Here is a 27,959-nt window from a genome sequence, read left to right on the forward strand (position 1 = left end):
TAATATACGGTATGAATAAAAAAATGGAGAAGGAAAGAAAGAAGAAATGAAAGAAAAAAGAGAATGAAAAAGAAAGACGAAAGCAAGAAGAGAAAAATAGATAAAAAGAAAGAATCCAAGAAAGCAAGAATAAACAATAGATACAGAAACAAACAAAAAATAGGAAAGATAATTACACGACCCTGGAGGAGGAGGCCAAGGATGGGAAATGAAGCCCACAAACACCTTCCTGCATTGCACACAGGGAAGGGCCGAGTGGTGGCAGCTGCAAGGCGTCTGTGTCTAATGCATTCCCGGGCCTTTTGGGTCACACTCATTCACGGTCATATAAACTGACGCTGAGATTTAATTCGTCTCATACTTTTCCATCTTGTGTGTGTGTGTGTGTGTGTGTGTGTGTGTGTGTGTGTGTGTGTGTGTGTGTGTGTGTGTGTGTGTGTGTGTGTGTGTGTGTGTGTGTGTGTGTGTGTGTGTGTGTGTGTGTGTGTGTGTGTGTGTGTGTGTGTGTGTGTGTGTGTGTGTGTGTGTGTGTGTGTAAGTGTGTGTAAGTGTGTGTGTAAGTGTGTGTGTGTGTGTGTGTGTGTGTGTGTGTAATTCACCCACGGCCAGATCACGAGCTGGACTCATCGTCAGCAAGGACCCTCCCTATTCGAGTAAGGCTCATTAATTGGTCTCTGCGTCCTGCCAGGACCTTCACGTACCACACACCCCATCCCTTGCTCAAGGGGGGACACTAACCACTCTTTGTCAGTGGAAAAATCCCGGCATGAGCAGGGCTCGAATCTCCGCCTGCCAGGCCGCGAAACCTGGCAGCGAAGAGCTTTGCCACTGAGCTATCGAAGCTGTGTGTGTGTGTGTGTGTGTGTGTGTGTGTGTGTGTGTGTGTGTGTGTGTGTGTAGGGGAGTGTATGTGTGTGTGTGTGTGTGTGTGTGTGTGTGTGTGTGTGTGTTTCCATATATATTAAATTTTCAAGGAGCATCAGTCACGCATAATGTATCCATTTATTGGTTTATATATCAATTTGCCTGCCTCTTTAATCTACGTGAAGGTATAGGCACCTAGTTACTGCTTTAATTCATCTCATTTATTGTTTGTGGCTTATAAGAGATATGAGTCACCTTGTTTACGTGGGAGGACAGCCCGACAAGGACAGTCGGGGCTGACACATAAATACACTCAACATTATGGGACGCTATGTGCTGTGCTGTGCGGTGCTCCTCAGTAACAAACACCGCAGGGTACACAGACTCACCACCTCTACCCAACTCCTCCCGCCCCATCACTACCCATCCCTACCCCCCCCCCCCCCAGTACGTTCCAGCCCCATCCCCCCCCCTACCCGGCCCCGCTCCGCCACATCAAGGTAGTTCCCTCAACGGGGCCACAAAACCATTAATGAAGGTTGCACGAGGAGGCGTCATGTCCCCTCGGCCTAGAGCCCTAGACGAAAGTACAGGTGTTTGGAAACTTATTGGATGAGTCAGTGCAGTCTGTTCATGTGTGTGGCGAGGGCATCGAGATCTTTAAAAAAATCAAATAGCTGTGTAACGTATAGTGCTGATCAACGGTGGGTTTCGTCAGAAGTCTTCCGGTACATTGACTTGGCCCACGGTGTTGTGGATTTATACTTAACACAAGCAGGGATAGCGTAGTAGGGTAACAGAGGTAACGCGCCCCCGGTGTATGCTCCCAGTGACTGATTGATTGACTGAATGATGGATTGATTAATTGATTGATTGATTCGGGTCAAGGTTAAGAGCGAGTTCAATCAAGGTTTTTGTTGCTTACAGAATATACTAAACTGAGAATGTGACAAGCCAGGCCTCCTAGACGTGGTCGGCAACAAGGTGTGTCTAGGCCTACGGGATGGGCTGCCTAAAGGTGACCGTGAGTAGGGCAAACCTCGCACGTCAACAGAATAATTACCTTCCGATATAGTTTGAGAACTGACCTACACCTCAGGGTCGTCATTGGCAAACTCTGCAGATCAGCGGGAACAGATTTGAGAGATTATCCTTATCTTGGGTCAATACAAAAATCAGGAAATATAATATACTTAACGATGCCGAATACACGAATCCAAGAGAAAATTTATTAATATTCAGATAAAATATTTTCTGTACTGACTATCTAATCGCCGTCCACGCTGGCAAGATCCAGGTGGTCAAACAGCCTCAGATATTGTTAATCTTGTCAGCGGCTAGTAACACAAGGTGAGGTTCCTCCACTTGAAACACCTGGCACTCACACACACACACACACACACCTGTCACACATACACAGCCACAAACATGTTATATCGCCGCGTGAGTCACCTTAATCTACGACACGAGTATGGTAGCGTCGCCCTTAGTGAGTCACCTGAAGAGCCTATCATTACAGGAATATAATTATAAAGTGCAAACACGAAAAGAAAATGAAGTGTCGAAGTGGGCACAATTAACAGGACTATGTGGTTCAGTATTACCCTTCATCATGCAAAAACGAAAATAAAAGGAATGTCGAAGAGAGTAACCTTTAGAAGTGGGCAAAATGAACACGATCACATGCCCCATTATCACACGCAACCTGAGAGCAAAGAGAAGAAAAAAAAAAGTCGAAGTGAGTAACAAAAAATTATACGCTTCACCTTTAAATCCAAAGAGCAAAGAACAGGATAAGTGCCTAAGTGAGCAAGACTAACAAGATTATACAACTTATTAATTATCGCCCTTCATCATGTAAAAACGAAGAGACGCGGAGAAGTAGCGGAGTGAATACAAACAACAAAGATCACGTCCCTCTTGATCACCCTGAACCTGACAGCGAAGAGGAGGAAAAGTATCGTACCGAGTAAAACTACACGACTACATTCCTCATTATCACCCTGAACCTGACAGCAAAGAGGAGGAAAAGTATTGTAATGAGTAAAATTAACACGACTAAATTCCTCATTATCACCCTGAACCTGACAGCAAAGAGGAGGAAAAGTATTGTAATGAGTAAAATTAACACGACTAAATTCCTCATTATCACCCTGAACCTGACAGCAAAGAGGAAAAGTATCGTACTGAGTAAAACTAACATGACTGCATTCTTCGTTATCACCCTGAACCTGACAGCAAAGCATCTACTATAGGATTCACAACCATCGCTAATCCGAATGCATGACATGACCACGCCGAGCACGTCCCACCACCTCCATCTCGGCAACACACACGGGCCGCGGCGATACACGAGCCAGGTGTGTTACTCTACGGGAGACACACGCCGTTCTCCGACCCTAATCAACTTCACGCCGAATTTTTTTTTTTTTTTTTACTCGGTATTGGTATTTATTAAGTTATGTGGCTGCTTTGTTTTTTTCGACCCGTTTTTCAAGAAGTGGTTAGTTGGTTTTATTGGTTTTTCGAAACTTTTACGCTTGAGCTTGTAATATAATATCGACTAAACTGTGAAAATCCGACACTTCTATAACTGTCCCAAAAATGTAATTAAAAAGCCAAACAAGCCACATAACGATTAATAAATACTAGAATAACGTTTGAAGAATATAAGGCCTCAGTCAGTCAGTTGTGGATCTTACTATAAATAAATGAAAGCAGTTTGGAGTCGCATCTCAAATCAGAACTCTTCCGATTTCTGTTAACCAAAACTGACGAGCGGTATTCTGTGGGCTGCAGGCACGCTTCTCGGATGTGACGCCGTGGAAGGAATGGCTAATCACGCCTCTCTTGACCTATATAGGTGTGGCGGTGGCAACATAGCATTCTAACGCCTTTCTTGATATCGGATGTTGTTTCCTGCATGCTTGAGTTTGTTACTGAGAGGTTTTTATAGGAAGTAGAGAGCATCATGCCGCCAAAGTATGCATGTCAAGTTGAAGGAGAGTTTAGAAAAGCGCTCGTGTCCTCCCTCTATATCGTCTTTAGTGTGGATCCTTGCGTAATTTTCAGCATTCATTAATACTTCACTGAGAAACTTGATAGGAAACACAGAAAAAACATCATTTCGCAGAAGTATGGACGTTAAGATGAAGGAGAGTTTAGAAGAGCGCTCGTGTTCTCCCTCTAATTCGTCTTTAGTGTGGATCCTTGCGTAATTTTCTGCATTCATTAATACTTCACTGAGAAACTTGATAGGAAACACAGAAAAAACATCATTTCGCAGAAGTATGGACGTTAAGATGAAGGAGAGTTTAGAAGAGCGCTCGTGTCCTCCCTCTATATCGTCTTTAGTGTGGATCCTTGCGTAATTTTCTGCATTCATTAATACTTCACTGAGAAACTTGATAGGAAACACAGAAAAAACATCATTTCGCAGAAGTATGGACGTTAAGATGAAGGAGAGTTTAGAAGAGCGCTCGTGTCCTCCCTCTATATCGTCTTTAGTGTGGATCCTTGCGTAATTTTCTGCATTTATTAATACTTCACTGAGAAACTTGATAGGAAACAAAAAAAAAAAAAAAAATTCGCCGAAGTATGGACGTAAGATGGAAAGTTTAGAAGAGAGCTTGAGTCCTCTCTTTCTTGCTTCTTTAGAGTGGATCCTTGCGTGATTTCCTGCATGCATGAAGATATTTGGGGGGATGCTTTACAGGAACTGAGAACATAATGACGCCGAAGCATCCACGCCAAGATGAAGAAGAGCATAAGCGAGAGCTCGTGAACATGTCCTCCTTTTTTTTTTCTACTTTAGAGTGAATCCTAGTCCCCCACAAAAAGGGTCACTTCTACTATGCTCTACCCGGCAACCAATACCCCCCCCACCCCACCCCCCGATACAATAAGTCGTGCTTTCATCCTGCCACTCATGTCCCTCACCTCTCATAAATGATTCATGCGCGCCATCGTCACTCAGACCCCCGACCAATGCTTTGTTGGCAGGTACTTGGCAGCGTGTTAAACCGACGACACTCAGAGGAAACCAACGGGGGATCTCTTGACCAGGGTCCTCCGCTGAGCTGGGCCGCAGGACTCTACCTACTGGGTCATGACGTCAAACTTACATCAATAAACACAGCAGGAGGTGCCACTGCCTTCAAGAGCCATGCACCGAGGACGTGAGGGCAATGCATCACACCCGAGAAAAAAACTGAAGGCCATTAATTTGTGCCACTGAGGAGAGGGAAGGGCAAGAGAGAGGTCGCACTCGTTCCCAGCTTTACGCAACACCCCTTCCGTCCCTCCTTCCCTCCCCTCTGCACCCAACAACCACTCTTACCTAACTTAATACCCTTGTCCTCTAGAGTCCACCCCTCCCTATATTTTACCCACAATACCCTATACCAACCGCTTCTATGCGACCCATGGCTCTTTCCCCTACCCATCATTGCCTGTTCACCCCCCCCCCCCTCCGTTTCAGCATTTCCCCATCACAGTAAATCACGCTTAGCTTTCACCCAGCCTCCCCTCACTATATTCTACACCCCACCAACAGACAGTCCATCTTCCCTTACACAACATATCAATTCCTTATCCACCCACCATGTCTGCATCTCAACATCACATCCCTTCACTCAGTATTGCTCTCCCTGCAACCCACACCACTAACCGCTTCCTACACAGCCCTTTTCTCCTTTCCTTACACAACATATTACTGCTATATGCATCCCCTCCGTCTCTCAGCCTCTCCTCTCTTCACTGCCCAGCCACGTTCAGCCCTCACATTCCACGGCACACACGTCCTTCGCGCCGCACCCTGTTCCCTTCTTGCTCCGCCGTTATGTAGAGTCCCGGTGTCCTTCAGCCCTCCTGCGGTCCCTCGATGTTAAGTAAGGGTCAGAGGAAAGTGTTGTATATTGTCTTGTCAGGGTTTTTGTTGCTAGGGTCCTTCCTCCTTCAGTCTCTGTCTCTGTCTGGTTGGCTAGTAGGTTTGTATGTTGTTGTTTTTTTGTCTGGGCATTTGTTTGTTTGTCTGTCTGTCTGTCTGTATGTTGATGTATGCATGTACACCTGTATGTATGTATGTATGTATGTATGTATGTATGTATGTATGTATGTGTGTGTGTGTGTGTGTGTGTGTGTGTGTGTGTGTGTGTGTGTGTGTGTGTGTGTGTGTGTGTGTATGTATGTATGTATGTATGTATGTATGCCATTCAATTTTCATTCTGTAGGTATGCCCCCTCCCCCCTCTCCCTCTCTAACCATGGAAGCAGGTTACGTACATCAGACATTCGCACAGGTGTCTCCCTCTCATCAGCCCCTCACGCCACAGCCCAGATACGCCCTATTTGCCATTTCTTACTCAGCCTCCACCTACCCTCACTCACTCATCTCTAACCCCCACCTCCCTCCTCCACCCTCCACCCACCCCCGCCACTCACCCCCACACTTCGTTTTTCACTCCCACCCTCCGCCTTGGCAAAAGTCCACCCGCCTTCCTGTAACGGCGTCCCCCATGCAGCAGCGCACTTGTTGATCCATTCTAAGGTTGTATAGGCGGGGGAAAAGGTTTGGCTCTGACTCACCGATGCAGAGAGAACACGAGTTTCAGTGTGAACTTCGCTCATATGTTTACCTCCGTTTGATCTCCGCCTCTTTCTTGCAGGTGTCCTTGCCGAGAGGAAAGTGGTTACGTAGGTATGTTTTATATATATATTTATATATATATATATATATATATATATATATATATATATATATATATATATATATATATATATATATATATTTCTTTGGGAGTCCTGTCAGCCTTGTCTTTCTCTGTCTGTCTGGTAATATGTTTGTTAGTATGGTTTGTCCATCTGGCCGTCTGTCTGTATGCTTTGCTTGTCTGATAACCTGAATGTCTTTTTGTATGTTTTCTCTTTGAACGAGACTACTGTTGAAATATTCTCAGCCGACTCAGAGTAATCCTCAGGACCTTCTTACCATAGCTGTGAGGCCGGTGTCGTGTGTCCCTTCACCACGACAGAAGGAAAATGACGCGGAGTTTGCCCAGCGTCTGCTTTTGTCGCCTTCAACAAGAGAGCGCACCCCCAAGGGTCTGTCCCCCGCTGCACGCCAAAGCGGGCGTGATTCCCGTGGCGCCGCGATCCTACACTGAATAAAATAATGATCGCTCTCAAGGGCAGTGCCAGGCTTGAGGCGACCCTCGTGTGGACAAAGAGACAGATCAACTCTCGCCGCCGCTAAAGTGACGCTGTGACGTGAGCTGTGCGCCGGGCGAGGGGCGGCTGTCTCGGGGAAGAAGAAAAAAAGAGCTACATTGCCTCGGAATGTTAAACCCCCTTGATGACATAATGTAATTCTTAAGAACATAAAGAACGTTTGTCAGTATAATAATGACATTTATTGAAGCAGTAATATGAAATACCGTACATTAAACAAATATGAGCGAAGCGCGATCGCGCACACACACACACACAATATATATATATATATATATATATATATATATATATATATATATATATATATATAAATAAATATATATATATATATATATATATATATATATATATATATATATATATATATGAGGGCGCACGCTGCCGCAGTAACTGATGTACTGGCGTGCTCCAGATCAGGCTCGTCGAGGGACGGAGCAGCCGACGTGTACAAATCACATCGCAGCTTCCGGCGAAAAAGTGGACAGATTTATTGGGCGTTAAAGTCTCTCGCACTCCACCATTTACCAGAAACTCTCGCCGGCAACATTTATCGTGACGCTGCAGGTGCCCGATGCTGATGGATGCCGAGTAAGGTGAAGTGGAGGAAATTAATTATACATATTTTGTGTACTGCGTTGGAACAAGTTCTTGCGTGATGTAATATCAGGAGCGGGTGCGTGGTGTAGTGAAGTGGCCAGCGCGTGTGTGGCAGCGACGCACGTGCCCGGACAGGGATGGGGCGCTAGTTTATTGATGAATTAACCGTCACGTTTTATCTTCTTTTTGATGAGGAAGCAAAGTGAATTTTGAGAGAATATTTGTCGGTGAGCTCACCTTCTTGGGCATGGCTAAGATTATACAGGTGACTCCTACCAAAGAGGGCTGCCCGCCACGCCTCGCGCCGGGGGCCTGGCACGCCGTGACCTGCTCCAGACATTTATTAGCTTTTCCAACAGTCAGTTACTTTGGGGGATTGAGTCAGCAGGTATATATACACTCCAGACGGTACCCGCCCATGTAAGGGAACAACGAACCTCCTTCACGCCCGCCACCCCGACGGAACCACCTATATATACGTAAACACACACACACACACACACACACACACACACACACACGTCGCAAATTAGGCTTTAGTAAACACCCACCGTTATGCACCCGCCACATTTGGTCATCAACTCTTTAGTATGCGTTCAATTCCCCACTTTCGAGTGACGTACGGCCCGACCACTAGACAGGCGGCAAGCACTCCTTACTCAGATGTCACATGCATGGCGAGGCAGTAACTCACCGGGTACCCAGCCAGCCGTCGCTTTTGTTAATGGAAAAGGTGGGGGGGGGGTCAGGGATGAGGGGAGGATGGGAAGGGGGGAAGGGAGGGAGGGAGGGAGGATGGAAATGGTGGAAGGAAGGGAGGGAGGATGGAGAAGAGACAGGTACACACTCACTTCTGTGTACCTAATACAGAGGTCGGCAACCCATAATTCGAGAAGAGCCAGTTTCTTCAAACTTGGCAAAAAAATCAGTGCTGCTGGAGCCGCGGTGTAAATTATGAATGGAAATTATGAAACATTGAAATTTTCCTCCTCCAGTTAGATAATGTACCCACAGACAAAATAATCAAATACACTATAATGATGATGATAATAATAATAACAATAACAATAATAATAATAATGATAATGATAATGATAAAAATAATAAAAAAAATAAAAAAAAATAAAAAAAAATAAAAATAATAAAAATAATAATACAAAATAATAATAATAATAATAATAATAATAATAATAATAATAATAATACAAAATAATAATAATACAAAATAATAATAATATTAATTATTATTATTATTATCATTATTATTATTATTATTATAATAATAATAATATAATAATATAATAATAACACAAAATAATAATACATAATAATAATAATAATAATAATAATAATAATAATAATAATAATAATAATAATAACAATTATAATTGCAGCTGTCATAAAATAAACTATTATATTTATGACATACGATGTCAACAACCTACTCTCAATCCTTTATAGTTTGCTACCACGACTGAACAAATATTGCATACTTATAAACAACCTGCTAACTGTACTTAATACATCTGGTCACCATGGTGGGTTTAATTTTAGGCGACTTCTACTTCCGAGTTTCTTTGGAAAGCTGCTCAATGTCTGGAGCGTATGCTATAATTATTCTACGATTATTTGGACGTTTTTAAGTAAGTGGCTAGAGCCGCACAGGTCTCTAAAAAGAACCGCTTGCGGCTCCGGAGCCGCAGGTTGCTGACCGCTGAGTCCTAATATACAAAGGGTGAGGGGTCTTTAGACTTGGGTATAGTACACAAAACGTTCGGAAAAGGAGAGACTTACATTCGTTATTTGAACGGAATATAAGGAAAACGGATGAAGTTTCAGAGAAAGATACATTCATCAACAGAACGAAATACAAGGAAAATAAATGAAGTTAGATAATCTTTAATCACACACACACACACACATTGGTATTACTCGTGCTGCCACCCTCACCATATCCTCCACCACCGCCATCACCACCACCATCACGTACAGGAATACTGGTAGCAGACGCGGCAACAGGCGTGGAGAGCCTGCCAGTCGCTCTGTTCCTGGACCCGCCTGGTACGCCCCTTACGTGATGCATATTAAGTGCGGAAGGAGGGGGGGTATAGGCAGGCCGGACCTACTGATCTTAACACCCCTTTCCATACCCTCCCCTGGCATTCCACACCCCTCATGGCCTCTTCCAACCCCCTCCCTCACGTTCCTGTAGCCTCCCACTCTCCCGCACCTTTTCACCTTGACGCTTCCCTTTTCAAAACCTGCTTTCTTCCTCTTGTCGGCCTCTCTCTCATCACCTTCCAATACACCGTCGATCCTTCACCTCAACACTCGGCCTACTCCTTCTTCAGTTCGATGTCGCCTTCATGCCCCTCCCTTCCTCTAGCCTCAGCGTCGCGCCCTTGGCATAGAAGAAGCCTGCTAGGGTAGATGAGGTTGTGGTGTATTTCCTTGAACGCTCCAATAGTTTTCTTTATTATATTTATCATCAAGCTTTATTTTTTTACGTACCCTGAAGAATAAGTTTAAGAGAGTTGTGAATATATTATCTTTCCTTTTTCTTTCTCTTTCCCTCCTTTTATTCTTTTTCGTTTCCTTTTCCTCTTTCTTTCTTTTTTTTCTCTCTCTCTCTCTCTCTCTCTCTCTCTCTCTCTCTCTCTCTCTCTCTCTCTCTCTCTCTCTCTCTCTCTCTCTCTCTCTCATTTTTTTTACTCATTTTTTTTACTCTCTCTCTCTCTCTCTCTCTCTCTCTCTCTCTCTCTCTCTCTCTCTCTCTCTCTCTCTCTCTCTCTCTCTCTCTCTCTCTCTCTCTCTCTCTCTCTCTCAAGGAACAGGCATAGCTGTGACCTTGCCGCCGGCTACGTGGGTGAGAGTCCGAACCTTGTTACTAGGCACCGCACCTCCTTGGCGTGGCCGTGACCACGGGTCGTGGGTTGGACCTTGGGTTGAACCTCTCTTGGTCCTTCTCTGACACGTCTCCCTCCCTCCCTCCCTCTTTACCCTGCTTACCCTTCCCTCCAGACCTACGGTTCCCACGTCTGGATACAACGATGGGTGGTCTTGGTCTTGGTTAGGTTAGGTTAGGTATGGGAGTACACGGACTAACCTAATCTAACCTAAGCAAGATCAAAACCTTCTTACCCCGCCACACGCAAGGTTCTCACGTGTCATTACGAGTAGTGCTAGCATGGATACAACGATGAGTGGTCTTGGTTAGGTTAGGTTAGGTATGGTTGTGCACGTAACATACCTAAAATAACCTACTTGCAACCGAGACTCCGACCAAACGATTTGTTCATGGCTATATCCATTTTATAGCGTAAAAGAAGGAGCTTAGGGGCAAAAATACAAAAAAGTACTGCCTAAATAAATAAAAAAGGTCGGCTATACAAAAAAAAAAGGTTCGCCCTCTACAAAGAATCCACTTAACACACAAAAAACGCTCGGTACAAAAAAGCCCCCGACATAAAAAAAACCGCTAATCCATCCTAACACTGACCATTTAATTGCCGAGAGCAAGTGGTCCGAAGCAACAATTCAGTCTTAGTCAAGGATAGCAACGTTCTCTTACGCATCACTCGTTTGAATTATTTTTTGCACGTCTGCATACTCGGGTTTTTTTTTTTTTTTTTTTTTTTTTTTTTTTTACGTTGTTGCCTTTTGCGCCGGTAGGCATCTTCCCGGTGGGGCCTGATGGTCGGCCCAAGGCTTCTTCCAGGTGGGGCCTGATGGTCGGCCCAGCCCGTTCTGGCGCAGGCGAGTGTTTATAGTGGCGCCATCTTGCATTGGCTCATGCTGCCCCCCGGAACTCGTTCTTGATTCGCTTGGACGGCTTCCTCTAGAGTCCAGGTTGATGGGTGGTCTTCAGGACAGCATGTGGGTAGTTTTAAGCCACTCGGCGGTGACTGAAAAATCCGAGTGGTAGCGTGAGGATTCGAACCCGCGTCGTCCATCACGCGGCGAATGTGGGTCCAGTACGCTATCACTTCGGCCACCGCCTACCCTTACTGACGTTGAGATTGTTTCCCTGACACTTAAGAGGAAAATATAACCAACCCCCTGCTCTGGCCTTTCCTGGTTCCAGCCATGACATTCACCGCGGCCGCCTGCACGCGGACAGCGTGACGGTCGTGTCAGGATAAAGTCATGCTGGTTAGTGTTCTTTAAGTGTTGGCGCTGCGAGTAACGAGGGAACATCTAGAAATAACCTGCATCAAACTTATGCGGCCCGAGCCAGTGTGAGCTGGTTGCCGCGATGACCTCACTCCGGCGGGTGGAAGAGACCAGCTCTTGGGCCCTGGGCAGTGCTTACTGCGCTTTTACCTGCCCTTTGCCCCGCCTCGCCTGACGGCAGGCGTTAATGACCCGCGGGAAGGTAGGTATTGTGTTTTCTTATTAGTGTTAATTTAAGCTACCTGTAAACAAGGTGACTGAGTAGGTATGTCACTGATACATGAAAGGAGGAAAGAATTATATGTACTAAGAAGTGTTCTAACCCATTCATGTCGCATTCTAATTATTAAGCTACTATTATAATATTAATTATGATATTAATTATAATAATTATTAAGGATCTCACCCCTAGAATGTGCATATCTTTTAAAGGAAATCCGGGTGGCATTAATCATTATCTGCGTTCGTTATTAATTGCATAAAAACAGTACATCGTCTATTCTTATTAGTGTTATGCAATTTTTTTTAGCAACAAAGTTCCTTCGCCCCTCCCCTCCCCTCCCCACCCCTGCAACTGCGTGCTTGGTTTTCGCTACTACGTGTGTAAGGCGGCGCCACGCGCATCACTACACCCACGTCAACGCCCAGCAGTTTAAACCACTCACAAAACATACATAAAAAAATATTAATAATCATAATAACAATAACTAACAAAAATAATAATAATAATAATAATAATAATAATAATAATAATAATAATAATAATAATAATAATAATAATTAGCAGCTGAAGTTTGTATCATTTCCCTACAAAAGTCCTCTCTCAAGTATTTACATCCGCATCTGTCCTGGGTGTTATAGTTTCCACTCTCGATGTTAACATTCCACATACTTATTTTATTAATTCCATTACACCATATGGTGAACGGACTACCTTGGCCCTTATTATATCAGTGGTTTCCCGAAGGTTCTGACTTTTTTTTCCTATGTCCTTTCTCCATCTTTGTCCTGGCTATTAACCAGTGACATTTCTTTATTTTAATTGGCTTTATTATGCCTTCTGCTTCTTTTAATTACCCTACCCTTGCAGTTATCTTGCCCATCATAGTGAATCCCAGCTAACCTAGACATTCATCGCTAACCCTTCCGGCTTCCGTTTCAGAGAATTACTCAATGTCCTTGTGCCTGATCTATAGGTCATGACAGAAGGCCGCATTGATTAAAAAGCTTTCTCTTCAAGTACAACCATAGGGAGCCTTTCAGTATGCAACCTTGTTTTCCGAAAGAGCCTCTATATATACTCTTAATGCCATCGCCTGCTAATTCAAGTTTGATTGTCAGTTCATAGTTCATGTACTATGTAATCTAGCCTAAATTTCTTCATCTAATTTTTCATATTGACCTTTCACCACAATTCTATACTTTGAATCTGGTGACTTTTCTCCATTATTCAATGCTTATTATATCCATAACGTTCCATAAGAACATATGAAATCTGCAAGAGACCAGCCGGCTTACGAGGGTTAACTCCTGTAAACCAAACACCATCTATCCTTCCTCTTCAGTAATTTGTTTTGCTCTTTTCTTGAAGGTGCCTATCGTATTGGAGCAATCAGCATCCCGCCAGAGTGCGACAACCAGCATGAGGATCAAGTCTATCGCCGAGCAAGAGAGAAACAGAGGCTTATTGGGCTCACCAGGACTTGTGGGCGGGCAGCTGGCCGTGGAGACACATGGGTGAGTTGTCGTCAGCGAAGAGGTCTTCCCAACACAAGGACCGGACGCCGCCGCCAACCCCCTTTATACGCTGAGCCCCAGCCCTTCCTCCGCTCTGGTAAACTGACCTCCTTGAGCAAATACATTCCCGCCGCGTCATTCCCCACGGCCTCGTCTGCCCCGGCAACGCACAGTTACAGGTTCACGGCGGAGGCTGCGGAATAGTTATTAGGTCAGCCTGGTGCTGCATGACACCCGCCTGTTAAAGAGTCGAAGGCCTGGCTGGGGACACGCCGATGATAGGGATGACAGCCGGGGTGGCGTCTGGACGGCGCCTCGGCCCTCCCTTTCACCGGCCCTATTGTTCTTCCGCCAGTGTGGAGTCGACGATACAGATAGATAAGCCTTGACATCATAGCTTGAGGCGATACACAAATAATGGTCTAGATCTGAAGTAACCAAGGACAAAAATATTAAAGACCAGTAAGGACCATCCGCAATAAACAACTAAAACAAACATGAATACAACGCGAAAGAAACACCTCAGGAAAAGTAAACAATAAAATAATTACTTACCAGCAATAAAGACCAAGCGTAGTAAACAATGAAAACACAAACATGAGCACAGAACGAAACAACAAGAGATAACCCCCTCACGGAAGGCACACGTGGAGATGTAAACAAAGGGGAGATCAATTAAACCACAGGCAATCTCAGTGACCGAATCAGGTGAGAGAGATACGTGAGGGGCAAGGGAGGGAGGGGGATGGCAGGGAGATGGAGATAAAGAGGGGGCTCCGATATCCTCCAGGTATTGAGGGAGGAAGATAGAAAGACGGGGCGCTTATTTTCTCGTGGAACTGAGGAGGGAGAAAGGAAAATATAGAGATAGGGAGAGAGGGAAATAGGGAGAAATAGGGAGATAGGGAGAAAATGCAACGCCCGTCTCTCTGGGTTCTATGGGGAAAATAGGGAGAAATAGGGAGAAATAGGGAGATAGGGAGAAAATGCAACGCCCGTCTCTCTGGGTTCTATGGGGAAAATAGGGAGAAATAGGGAGAAAAATGGGGAGTCGATCTCCTACTGGAACTGAAAAAGTGGAGAGGAGGTGGATGACTGGAAAGGCTGAGGAGGATGGGGTGAGTGGGGATGAAGGATAGGGAGAGAGAATAGGCACGGAGATCGTAAAATTGAGGGAGAAGATAGGGAGAAATAGGGAGAAAAACGGGGCGGAGGAGAGATAAGGGGGAGTAGGAGGAGAGATAAGGGGGAGTAGGAGGAGAGATAAGGGGGGTTAGGAGGAGAGAGAGGACGAAAAAGAGAAAGATAAGGGAGGCGCAATAAAGGGAAAGGAACAGGAAGAGGAGGAGGAGGAGGAAGAAAAGAAGTGAATGCAGATGACGGAGGAGAAGGGAGGAGGAGGAGAAAGAGAAAAATGAGAAAAAAAAAGAGAAAATAGATATGAAAGAGTAAGCAAATGGGAGGAACAGGGTGAGGAGGAGGAGGAAGAAGAGAAAAAAGAAGAAAAGGAGAACACTGGATAGGCCTAGGATGGGGAGAGGTAGGGATGAAGGATAGGGAGAGAGGGCATAGGCGACGCTCCCTTCATGGTGCGTCCTGAGCGGGGCCTCCAGAGAGTACGTAGTAGCGCTGCCCTCTGACCCCTAAACACCCCACGGCCCTCCGTCTTGGCGGCGCCCGACTCAAACATCGGCCCTTCTGGATTACAAAGAGGCTCGTATGCGTCAGTGCGAGCCAGCAGGCGACTTTCCCCTCGGCTGTGTGCAAGCTGCTCTGGACTGCAAACGTTGGCAGGCATAAACAAACAGTGGTTCGGTGCGGTACTGCTGGGCTTTCTTTTTCTCTTTTTTTTTTTCGTTCAGAGTTTGATTTTCTTTTTTTTTTTGTACATTTGCTTTTTCACTTTTTTTTTTACTTTCTCTCTTCTGGCTTTCCTCCTCCTCCTCCTCCTCCTCCTCCTCCTCCTCTTCTTCTTCCTCCTGCTCCTCGTCCTTCTCGTTCTCCTCCTCCTCCTCTCACCTATAACTATTACTACTATTTCGACTGCAACAAGTACTTCTCCTACTACTCTTTCTGTCCCATTGTGTTATTTTATTCTAAATGCGTTTTCTTCTTTCTTCTTTACTTCTTACTGCTATCACTCTTCCTCCTCCTCCTCCTCCTCCTCCTCCTCCTCCTCCTCCTCCTCTTCCTCCTCCACCACCACCACTTTGCACACAGTCGGCGACGCACTTCCCTTCACCTTTTGTAAGCCGTAGGGAATACCTGGAGGAGGATATGAATAAGCTTACCCTGAACGTTACGTCAACACACTGCAGATCACGCCCCCCCCACACACACACACACACACACGTATACACACACACACACACACAAAAGAGAGCGAGGCGTACAAACCACGTGGTGTTACCCGGACCTCTTACACTACTACTACTACTACTACTACTACTACTACTTGCTTTCTTCTCCACGGTCTTTCAAATCAATGTTATATAAATGTATTCGCCCCAACACCGTTTCCACGATGTTTACCGACAGACCGTGCTGGCTATCAGTTCGCGTCTTCACCGCTTGAGGCCCCTCGCGTGCGTCTCCATGCCAAGGAGGAAAAGGAGGAGAGGGACAGCAAGCTTGGTCAGGAGCAAACAAGGATCGGATCAGGAAAGACACAACACAGGCTGAGTAGGAGGGAGCGGCAGGAAAGGTCTACACACACACACACACACACACACACACACACTATAATTATAACTAGGTAAATACCCACCCACACACACACACACACACACACACGTATACGCACACTCCGGTCAAAACTCGAACGGACAGGTATCGACTTAGTGAGATACCGACACATGTGAGGGTTATTAACACCTCCATGATCACATGACCCCTCCACTCCCACACACACACACACACACACACACACACACACACACATCACCCTTCCCCACTTCCCCCATTACTCACCACATTACTCATTGTATGGTATTTTTGTGTATTTTCAGCCTTATGACTGCCAACAAATGAATAAACCATTTATTATTATTATTATTATTATTATTATTATTATTATTATTATTATTATTATTATTATTATTATTATTATTACACGGCTTGTCCTGGGCAGGGATTGGGGGCGGGGAGGGAGAGAGGGATTCGACGCAAGGAAGGGCAAAGAGAGGTCACCTGATGAACGCAGTACAACGAGAGAGAGAGAGAGAGAGAGAGAGAGAGAGAGAGAGAGAGAGAGAGAGAGAGAGAGAGAGAGAGAGAGAGAGAGAGAGAGAGAGAGAGAGAGAGAGAGAGAGAGAGAGAGAGAGAGAGAGAGAGAGAGAGAGAGAGAGAGAGAGAGAGAGAGAGAGAGAGAGAGAAAAACTGAAGTGAATTAAGGCTTCCGCTCGGCCCATACATATCTACATCACTTAATTTAAGGCTCTTTTTGCTACCCAGATAACTTCAATCAACGTGTGGTGCAGGCAACGGTAACTCTGGCCTGACTAGTGAGGTAAATGGTAATGGGGGCATACGCCGGGGGGCGCGTCACCTCGCCCACCCTACGACGCCAAGTCCAGGGGTCTCTCCGGGCCATGCTCCGGGCGAGTCTCCATGCAGGCCCCCTTCCCAACCCGAGTACCTCCCGGCAGGATCTATCGACTTGCTCAAGCCACGAACTCTGTGGGCGTCCCCTTGGCCTCCTCCACTCAGGATTTACTCTTACAGAGACATCCCGATGAGCAGGATCAGCTTCCAGAAAAGTTGCGTTGACGGACTATGCAGGTAATAGATGTTGAATCAGTCTCACAGTAGTCGCCGGTTTGACACAAAGTCATTCCAGCGATATCCCATGATTCTGCGTAGACACTTATTACCAAAGGCATCAATCCGCCTCTCTAAGTCTCCATTTAGTGCCCATGTCTCACAACCATAGAGTAAGACAGGGAGCACAAGGGACTTGAAGATCCGGATCTTTGTCCTTCTGCACAGGTATCGACAACGCCATATACTCGTGTTGAGCGAGTCCATAACACCGTAGGCCAGACCAATCCGTCGTAAGACTTCCTGGCCAGATCTCAGCGTCCTCGCCACACGCATGAACAGACTGTACTGTGTCATCCAGCAAGCCTCCAAACACCTGTACCTTGGTCTTGGCCTAGGAGACCTGAAGTCCCTCCTCGTGCAGTGCCTCGAGAGCCATCGCCAAAATATCCAGCGTCTCCGCCAGGATTACTAAATCATCGGCAAAAACATGGTCAGTGATCCTGATATTGCCAATGGATGCTCCACAATGACTTTGGTCCACAATTCTACCAAATACCCAGTCCATACAAGTGTTGAAAAGCGATGGGGAGAGGACACAGCCCTGCCTCACTCCCGCATTCACGAGAAAGAAGCTGGACAAGCCCTCCCCCCACACTTCACAGCACTCTCTGTCCCAGAATACAGGCCAGTCAGCAAACCAATAGTCCTCGCAGGAATCCCACGGAGTCGCAGAAGATCCCAGAGGGCCTCACGATGCACTGAATCAAACGCCTTCTTGAGATCGACATAGGCTGCAAGCATCCCCTGTCGAAACTCACGTCGGCGCTCCACCAGTACGCGAAGCGCTAGAATACGGTCAGTTTTGTACTTACAAGGCGTGAACCCAGACTGTTCAGGTCTCTGCAGTTTCAGCAGCTGGCTGCGAATTCGCATCACCAATAGGTGGGTAAGCACCTTGCCTGGCACACTGAGCAGTGTAATACCACGGTAGTTGTTGCAGTCCTCACGGTCCCCTTTCCCTTTCCAGATAGGGACGACCAACCCCCTCTTCCAGTCAGGAGGAATGGTACCGGACTGCCATACAAGACCGCATGCAACTAAACACCGAAAATATAACACTTACAAGCAAACTAAAAACTATTAAACACTAAAAACTTGTAACACGGCGTATGCGTTTTCTTTCTTTCTTTCTTTCTTTTTTTGACGAGATGCGCCCCTCACCCAATCCATACACACACTATAATGTCCCATCGAAAAGTAATAATTATTTTTTTCCAGTGACAAATTACCTTGAGAGAAGGGTGGAGGGTATCTAAACACGTTTGGAATTGGATGTTATTACCTACTCTGTTTGCCTCATCGTCTGCATGCAACGTAGGAGCAGGATACTGAGAACTACTTTTTTATTCATTTTCCCCTCGGTTAGTTTCCTTTGCCGCGAGAAGCAAATCATCAGCACTACAGAAACGCAAAACACACGAAATCCTATGAGGTGTAAATATATAGAAGATGAAATTTCCAGCAGCTGTATAGTGGTCACTTAGGGAAAATGAATAACAAGCATTGCTACTATTTATGTGAAGGCAACGCGCATGAGAACACAGAAAAAAATATAAAAAAAAAAGGGGTTACGAAAGTTTTTAAGCGAACAATTGAATTTCGACTTTCTTGGGGATGCAGGATTTCCTCACCATAACAATCACTAAAATAAATGTTGTCTTAAAATGAACGCCTCTCTGAATACCACGACGAGGGAACAAACTAATACGATGCTTTTTTTCGTCTACAAGATTTATAGTCACATTCATTTTCTATTTAACTCAAGCTTCTCCCCTTTCCACGATAAAATGCATATGTGTGTGTGTGTGTGTGTGTGTGTGTGTGTGTGTGTGTGTGTGTGTGTGTGTGTGTGTGTGTTAAAATTAACTATACTCTTTGGCTACTATGGCCATTGAACAAACTATTGCGAGGCTTCCATCTGTCTATAGTAAGCTTTCTCGTCATTCATTTACTTTTCAATAAATTCAAGCCCTGTATAATCTGCATTTCTATGTGCATGTGTGAGGGTGAGGTGAAGGGTGTCTATATATTACCGTATCTGAAGAATTCGCAGGCCATTTTCAGGAGATGGTGAACACAGGCACGGGGTGGAAGCAGACCGCACCGACGAGGCAGAATTCATGAGGACGCAGGAAAAATGGGCGGCCGCAAGAGGAGAGGAGATGAAAGATGCTGACGACGGCGGAAGGATGGATGCTGCGGGGACCGAACACGCGGACACAAATTCACTGGGGGCAACCTTGACCTCGCAACACTTGAGGATATGATACAGCGTACGTCAGACACACAAAACTCGAATGGAGAAGAAGTGTAAAGCATTTTTTCGGGGAAGGGATCCATAATTCACAGCTCTAGGCAGACAGACGAGTAGACAGTTGAGAGGAGAAGACACTGACAACGGGAAGACATTCAAGATTGTAAATAGTTAAGGAATATCGCAGTTTCTTTCTGGGTAGACAAGCGAGTACAGTCCAAGTGGGAGAGTAGCGATGACTAACGGGAAGTCTTTGTCCTCAAAATGTCAATGAAAAGACACACAAGTTGTAAATAGTTCAGAAATATAGCAAGCTTTTTTTTCAGGGGCAGGAAGGCGAGTACAGTCTTTAGTGAGGGACCATCGGCTACTACCGTAAAGTCTTCGGCGCCAGATGACAAGAGAATGAAAGAAATATATCCGTTTTTTCAAGGGTAGGCGAATAGAGAAGTATAGTCGAGTATAGCGAGTATAGTCCAAGTGAGAGACCATCGACTACAAGCATGAAGTCTTCGTCGCAAAATGAAAACAAAGAAATAAATCAGTTTTTTCCAAGGTCAAGATGCGAGTGCGGCGAGTAGGCGAGTAAACAAGTTGAGAGTTGGCGAGTAGGCGAGTATTGACTAAGCGAGAGACCAGCGAATACTAGCCTGAGGTCTTCGTTGCCGAATGTCACGTGTGTGTGCTTGAAGGTGACCTGTTATCGATCGCAAGCAAAAACCAGGAGAGTCGCTGGCGCCTCTAAAGCTTCAGAAGACCTACGTGTGTGCTGCTAACCGCATCCGATGTTGTGTGTTATGCAAGGGAGAATAAATATAATCGTTAGGACCATTCTTCAGGTTGCAGACGAAAAGGGTGGGAAACGTAACTAGTTTTTTTTTTGTACACTTCATCAACGGTCACTTTTTTTATACTGTAGCCGTTAAGTATTGCGGAAATCTGTACACGGAAGTTAATGTAGAGGAGAATACTGTACACACACACACACACACAGAGGTCGAATTGATCGATGCATGAATATGGGAAAAAATAAGATAATGAGCTGATTTCATATTACGTAATTAAGGCTATTAATAATTTTCTCAGGCACTTGTTGACGCATCCTTGATACCTTTTTTTCCTTCTTCACTCCATTCATCTTTCTTCCTTCTTTATTTCTCCCTTTTTTTTTCCTTTTTATCCCTCGAGGTCACGCGCAATGCCCCAACTTTACCTGTCCACTTCCCTTTCCTCCCCACCATCTCCCTCCCCTTCCTCCTTTCCTCCCCACCATCTCCCTCCCCTTCCTCCTTTCCTCCCCACCATCTCCCTCCCCTTCCTCCTTTCCTCCCCACCATCTCCCTCCCCTTCCTCCTTTCCTCCCCACCATCTCCCTCCCCTTCCTCCTTTCCTCCCCACCATCTCCCTCCCCTTCCTCCTTTCCTCCCCACCATCTCCCTCCCCTTCCTCCTTTCCTCCCCACCATCTCCCTCCCCTTCCTCCTTTCCTCCCCACCATCTCCCTCCCCTTCCTCCTTTCCCCCACAACCATCTTACCTTGGCAGCAGGACACTCTCCACCTCGTCGTCCGAAATTTCATCACGACCTGCCATCTGCAACACACAAAAGCATCTCAGTAAGCGTCTAATCCAACTAAATTGGTTCTTATTTTACTGACCTACTTCTTTCCCGACACACACACACACACACACACACACACACAAAGAGAGAGAATCAGCTGACATACACAAACACAAACACACACACACAAACTCACGCACACACCTCCCCTGACTTGTCCTCAACCCGCACTGGTGCCTTCAACACACGCCGAGTGATCGCTGGCACGGTGCCGGGCTGATACAGGGCAAAGTTTGGCACCCATCCTTCTGTCAGTTTGTCGTGAAGTCGAGATAAACAGGACCGATTTGCTAGTGGGACCCAAAACTTAGCATCCCGGGCCCCTGACCTGAAAGATGCAGCCATGACCCCCTCACCCACGCCACACACAAAGAAAACTAGTTCGGCCTGGTTCCTTCCTTTCCCGTAAACATTCACGAGCATCACATCAGTATTCCAGAGTCTGATGCTTCGTCGGCCATATTAACGTCCTTCCTCTCTCTCTCTCTCTCTCTCTCTCTCTCTCTCTCTCTCTCTCTCTCTCTCTCTCTCTCTCTCTCTCTCTCTCTCTCTCTAAGTTCTTCAATGGAGAGGCGTTAGTGGAGCAGTGCACGCGGTCATAATTTAGTACTGTCAGCGTGGTCAGGACTGCTAAACGCACTAAAACAGACCATTGGAGAGGGTGGCATCATTTTCTTATTGAAAACGATGGAGAACTGGACAATTTCTTGTTTTAACCAGAAAGAAGGTTGGTTTACCTTGTCCATTCCTGCTGAATAGACTGCACCAAGCACCTTTTTAATCGGGAGCGAAGGCGAGAGGGAAAGTTGTTATACATTGTCCATTGCTGCTGAAAAGACTGCACCACGCACTTTTTAATTGGGAGCAAAAGCGAGATGGAAAGTTTCTTGTTTTAATCAGAGAGAAGGTCGTCTCCATTACCTTATCCAATGCTGGTAAATAGACTAGGTACAACAGGTAATCATTATAGAGTTAAACAGCACGATTTTTAATAATAATAATAATAATAATAATAATAATAATAATAATAATAATAATAATAATAATAATAATAATAATAATAATAATAATAATAATAATAATAATAATATTATTATTATTATTATTATTATTATTATTATTATTAAGATCCATGAAAAGGCATGAAAAAAATTGGTATAGCCCCAAACAGAGTCCCCTCAAAGAGCAGACATGGATATGAAAAATAAGACAATGAAGTAAAATAAGAATAATAAAACGAGGGAACAAAAACACTACCAAATGAGTTGACAGGTGGGTGTTTACTTTTGCTTAGACTTATCAATGTCAGCAAGAGAAACAATCTGTACTATCATTGTCAACAAGATAATCAATCTAATGTGGAAGTACAAGAAAAAATGGTGTGCTTCTATTTACGTTCATTAACACACGAGGCTGATCTACTAGTAACACCTCAGGACCTCTCCTTCTGGGGCGGGGATCTATCAAGCCTCTGAGCCGATATATCCCTAGACCGAAAATATCCCTAGACTGAACAATCCTTAGACTAGTTCGGAATTTCCAGCCGGCAGCCGAACGTTGTATAAATGAGCAAAAAATAGAAAAGGGTGACGGAAGGTATCGACTTAATATGTTCTTGGTCTGGACTTAGAAGCGTCCACCCAGACACGAGACAGCCGTGGCCTAAAACACGGGTGAAGATAAAAAAAAAAGGGGAGGAACAGGATTCATAGGCCTGGTAGGATGTTTTGCCGGGAGCGATAGGACCACGAAACACACACACACACACACACACACAAACTTACGGATTCGTCTGATAAAAATGGATCAAAACATTGGACAACACGAGCTTCAGAAAAATAAAATGTATAAATGATTAAGAAGAAAGAAACACCGGAGCCAGACAGAAAAGAGGAAGAAGAGAAGAAAGGAAGAAAGGTGGGAAGGAGTGGTGAGCAGGTCGGGTGAAGGTGACGGACTGTTATTTAATTCTGAAGGCTGACTGACTGACTGACTGGCACTGACTAAATGACTGACTGACTGACTGACCGTTGTTTGTCTTTTATCGATGCTAACCAACAAAATGGACTTCCTGTTTAGTTTTTATTGCAAATCGTAATCAGGCTCCTCTAGAGAGTTTTTCCCTCGTTGAAGTATATCTGATCAGTCTTTTCCTTGCCCCACTATTGTCCTTCCTCTTTACCCTTTCTGTGATTCTACCAAGTCTCTCTCTCTCTCTCTCTCTCTCTCTCTCTCTCTCTCTCTCTCTCTCTCTCTCTCTGATACACATATACACCCTGCCGCCTTCCTCCCCTCTTCTTCTGCTTTACTCTATATATCACGTCAGAGGCAGAAAGCATAACGGCGGTTCCTCTTACTTGCTCTAACACTAATTGTCTCTCCTGGGTGCTCCTCATCATCTTAATATAGTCTCGCTCTTCCCTCTCTCTCCCACAACAAGACTTCAACCTCACCCTCATTCCCTTCCTTCAGTTCTAAGCACCCTTCAGTTCGATTCACTCTCTCGAGTTCTCAAAGTCTTGCTCAATCTGCTTCCTCATTCCTCTTCTTTCACTCTTCTCCACTCTCTCCTACCTCACATTCTTCCTCATTCCTCTTTTTCACGTTTCCTTAGTCTCTTAACTTTCCTATTCAAGGTTCAATCGTGCCCTCCTCCTCCTCCTCCTCCTCCTCACATACGTAACCTAATCATCCCTCACCTCGCCCCGATTCCGTCTCCTCCTCGCAGTCTTCCTCATCCTCAGCCAGTCAGCCACTCAGCCAGTTGTCCTCGCCTCCCCCAAACCTTGAGTATGGTGTCAGGGCTTCTATTCTCACCTATATATACCCTCACGATCTTCCTCCTTCTCGATAGTCAGATAAAAAGCAGGAAGACTAACAAGGTATAGGGACGTGTCTGACTACCCTTCCCTGTCTAGTGTTACCCTACAAGGAGAATATTTATACGATTAAGTGAACTCTGAGGGTCATCTGCGTCCAAGTTCACACATTTGACAAGGCTTTCGTGGGGAGCTTGGGAGTTTCCATGGGTAGTTTTATGAGCCTGGTGGTAGTTTGACCTTTCTTCTATACCATGAGCGTAAAAAAAGCAATCATTAGAACCCGATTAAGCTCTTTTCGGCCTCTGGAAAAGGTGGATGTGAGAGGCGGAAGCGTCCGAGAACACCAACTTAAACCGTACTCGCTCTTCCTTGTCCTGTTGTCTGACGGGATCGGGACAGGTTTACTTACTGCCCTTTTCTTGTTTACTGTTTGTTACCCTATCACGGCTCACTGAGGTTTATGGATTGCGTTTTAAACCAACCCTCAGTTCCTGGTTTCCTTTTTCTCCTGCATAATAAAAAAAAAGTGGTAGTGGCAAGGGTACCCAAGTGAGATATATTGAAACGAATGACCTCCAGACTTTATTTCCACTTGACGTAACGGTGGTCAGTGGAGATGACGGAAGAGGAGGAGGGGGAGTAAAGGAGAGGAGGTGGTAAGGAAGGGTGAAGGACTGCGGAGGAGGTAGGTGGGAGAGAGGAAGAGGGGGAAGGATATAGGCCTGCTTTTTCTTTTCTCTTTTTAGCTATCTGTATCATTTTTCGTCAGTTAGCTATTCTCTTTCTCAATGTTGCATTCATCTTTTTTTTTCTTTTTTGTCAGGACTATTGTCATATTTTTGCTGATCTTTTTCCTTTCTCCTTGTATAGCTACATTTTTTCATGAGTTGGTTATTCTATTTTCTTTTTGCTTATTCCTTTTCTCTTCCTTGTTTTGTTTATTTTCTAACTTTATTTATTTAACTATTTGTTTTTCTTAGTTAGTTAGTTATTTTATTTTTATTTATTTTTTGTCAGGGCTGTTGTGATATTCTAACACTCCAGTCCTGCGATAAACTGTATGGGTCCCCACTGACAGCCACATTTTACCTTCCCCAGCTACTAACCATTTGTCGCCCAACCCGAAGGGGGAAGAAGTAGCCTTGATGAAGAAGAAAGAGATGTTCTTCCGAGAGCCAACAGAAATAACAAACCATTCAAGTTTATGTATAGATAGCTTTGATTTTTTTTCGCGGGCGCTTTCACACTTTTAGGATATTTTCCCCTCCGCGTTTTCTCTGTTAGCTACTTCCTTTCCAGCACTCGATATTGTGAAGTGAGAACGCAAGCGACTCATGGCAAACTAAAGTAAAAAGTCCAAGCCGCTAGTGTGACAGCTGATTCGCAGAGTTGCTTCACACCGGATTAATGGAACTAGCTAAAATCCAACAAACTCATCCTTAATCATGTATTATTTGTAGCACATGAGTCATAGGATGAAAAACATAATTATGCTCAAGTAAGAGTTTGTTAAGTAATGGCTGACATACACGATATATATCAGCAGTGAAGCGAGGATGGGGCAAACATCGAGGCACAGAGAGAGGTAATTTCGAAGGTGATCTCAGAGAACCAAAAAACTCTTTCTTGGTTTTGACCTCACACTTATTTATAAATCCAAATGGGGACCTTCATCACTTACTCACATGCAAAGGGAGTCTTAGTCTTTAGGCTAATGAGGTGCGTGGCCTCTTGGTCCGCTCGCTCCTGGCTGATGTTTAACGTCAAGTGAGATTACCTGAGCTTTTGAGGATTTCTACGAATATTTACCATGCGTCATATCACTGTAAAGGTTCCCAGCGATGACGAAAGCAGTGCCATCGCCACCACTACTTTCCTGCGGCGCTCTTCGGCAACAAGACGCGGATTAGCATAAATATTCTTCGCCTATGTTTGTAGGATTTGGTCAGTTGAGCGTTCATTTCACGCCGCCGCAATATTAATGTAAAAATAAAGTGATGGAAGATCTACAACTTGGCACCCCGGCAAGACATGTTATCACAGCTATTTTAGAGGGAGAGTAAGTTAGGTTCTCATCATCCGCACCACATCCTGCCGCCCCCCCTCCCCCCCATACCTTTAAAAAGAGAGAGAGAGAGAGAGAGAGAGAGAGAGAGAGAGAGAGAGAGAGAGAGAGAGAGAGAGAAGCAGACACTGGCCCGTGATAAAATAAACATACAAGCCTACAGACACTTCACATTAAAAAAATATATATATATAAAATAAATGGAGCTTTTCCTACCTGTCAACACATCAAACAATCACTACAATATGGGAATCAAAAGGGACTGTAAACTTGGAGTATGAAATAATGCGTTCGTACTTTCTGCGTAGATAGAAAAGTGTGTGTGTGTGTGTGTGTGTGTAATAATAATAATAATAATAATAATAAACGGTTTATTGCATGAAGTACCAGGCAGCCCTAGAGCTGAAAATATACATCAATGGAAGATGAAATGAAATGAATGAGACAAATGAACAAAGCAGAATGATTGAAAATAAAAAGGAAAATAGAAATAACACTAATAGCAATGATCATAGTAAAGATGATAATAATAATAATAATAATAATAATAATAATAATAATAATAATAATAATAATAATAATAATAATAATAATAATAATAATAATAATAATAAACAAGTACTAATGAAAAATATTTACAAAACATACAAATAGTGCTGTGTGTGTGTGTGTGTGTGTGTGTGTGTGTGTGTGTGTGTGTGTGTGTGTGTGTGTGTGTCTCCGCAAGATTCACGTTAATATACTCGCCGCATAGTGCTGAGATTGCAGTGAGTGGGGTGATGAAAGCGCGTAGAGCAAGCAAGCAAACACGTGACCATGTTATTTATTCATGCCGTATCGTTTCGTGTCAACATTGCAGCCCCAGAGGTGTGTGTGCCTGAGGGTGAGTGGGTGTATGGGTCGTTTATCAAAAATAAATGTATATTAGCATTTTATATGTGTGGTAAACCTACGCCAGATTTTATAAACGTCGTATTAGTATTTATAAAGTCATATAACTAGTTTGGCTTTTCAATTCCATTTTTGAGGCGGAGTGAGTTAGAAGTGTTGAATTATCACCGCATCGACATGTTATTACAAACTCAGTCGTAAAAAGTTATAAAAATATCAACTCGAGTCAAAAAAGACAAATCAGTCACATTATTGCGTTTACACCAAGCAAATCGAATCGATTCCATTTATGAAGAATTATTTGACTCGTCATTTTGAATCAGCACAGTTCCAACTTACTGAGTCTGAGTCAACATTCAAAAGGCAGTACCAAGCCTGGCTTTCACGAGTATGGACGTATACGCTGTCACTGAAATAGCAGCGTTGCTGTGGCTGAGGCAGCGTAGGCGTAGGCGTCAGCAACGAATATGGGTGCATGAAATTAATGTTAAATTGCCTGAATTGGGAGCTTTGGACATCTGTTCCCAGATGTGGTGAATAATCCAGAGAAGTTTTATGACTTCTTTAGGATGACTACAGAACAATTTAAAATGTTGGAGTTGACTGGATCCTCCATAAGAAAGCAGAATACCAATTACCGACGTGCAGTTGGAGCTGAAAAAATGATGGCCATTTTCCTAAGGTAAGTGTATTATTAAAGAAAAAGTCTGCAAATAGGCTGATTTAGTGTTTCAGGCAGCTGTAAATAAAAATAAAAATATGTAGACATCCTTTATCTCTGGTTGTGAATACAGTAACGTATGTCCTTCTACTTTAGGGACAGCTCTCACAAATAAGTGTGATCAGAATTATTATCACTAGCATATGGTGATGGTGTATGAGATG

General features: G+C 44.4%; 1 protein-coding gene across 4 annotated transcripts in view; it reads right to left on the reverse strand.

Moving 5' to 3' along the window:
• Positions 1-27,959, reverse strand: part of LOC127007130 (prestin-like) — a 50,124-nt gene that overhangs the window by 18,813 nt on the left and 3,352 nt on the right. Inside the window, exon 2 of one of the 4 annotated variants that reach the window (XM_050877782.1) lies at positions 21,213-21,268. In XM_050877782.1, the coding sequence (XP_050733739.1) occupies positions 21,213-21,268 (56 nt within the window). Of the gene's footprint in view, positions 1-6,852; positions 7,018-13,561; positions 13,795-19,456; positions 20,294-21,212; positions 21,269-27,959 lie in introns of those variants that run through there. The other 3 variants (XM_050877781.1, XM_050877780.1, XM_050877783.1) reach the window with 3 other exon arrangements.

The sequence above is a fragment of the Eriocheir sinensis genome, chromosome 34 (assembly GCF_024679095.1).
Source record: "Eriocheir sinensis breed Jianghai 21 chromosome 34, ASM2467909v1, whole genome shotgun sequence".
Classification (NCBI taxonomy): Eukaryota; Metazoa; Arthropoda; class Malacostraca; order Decapoda; family Varunidae; genus Eriocheir; species Eriocheir sinensis.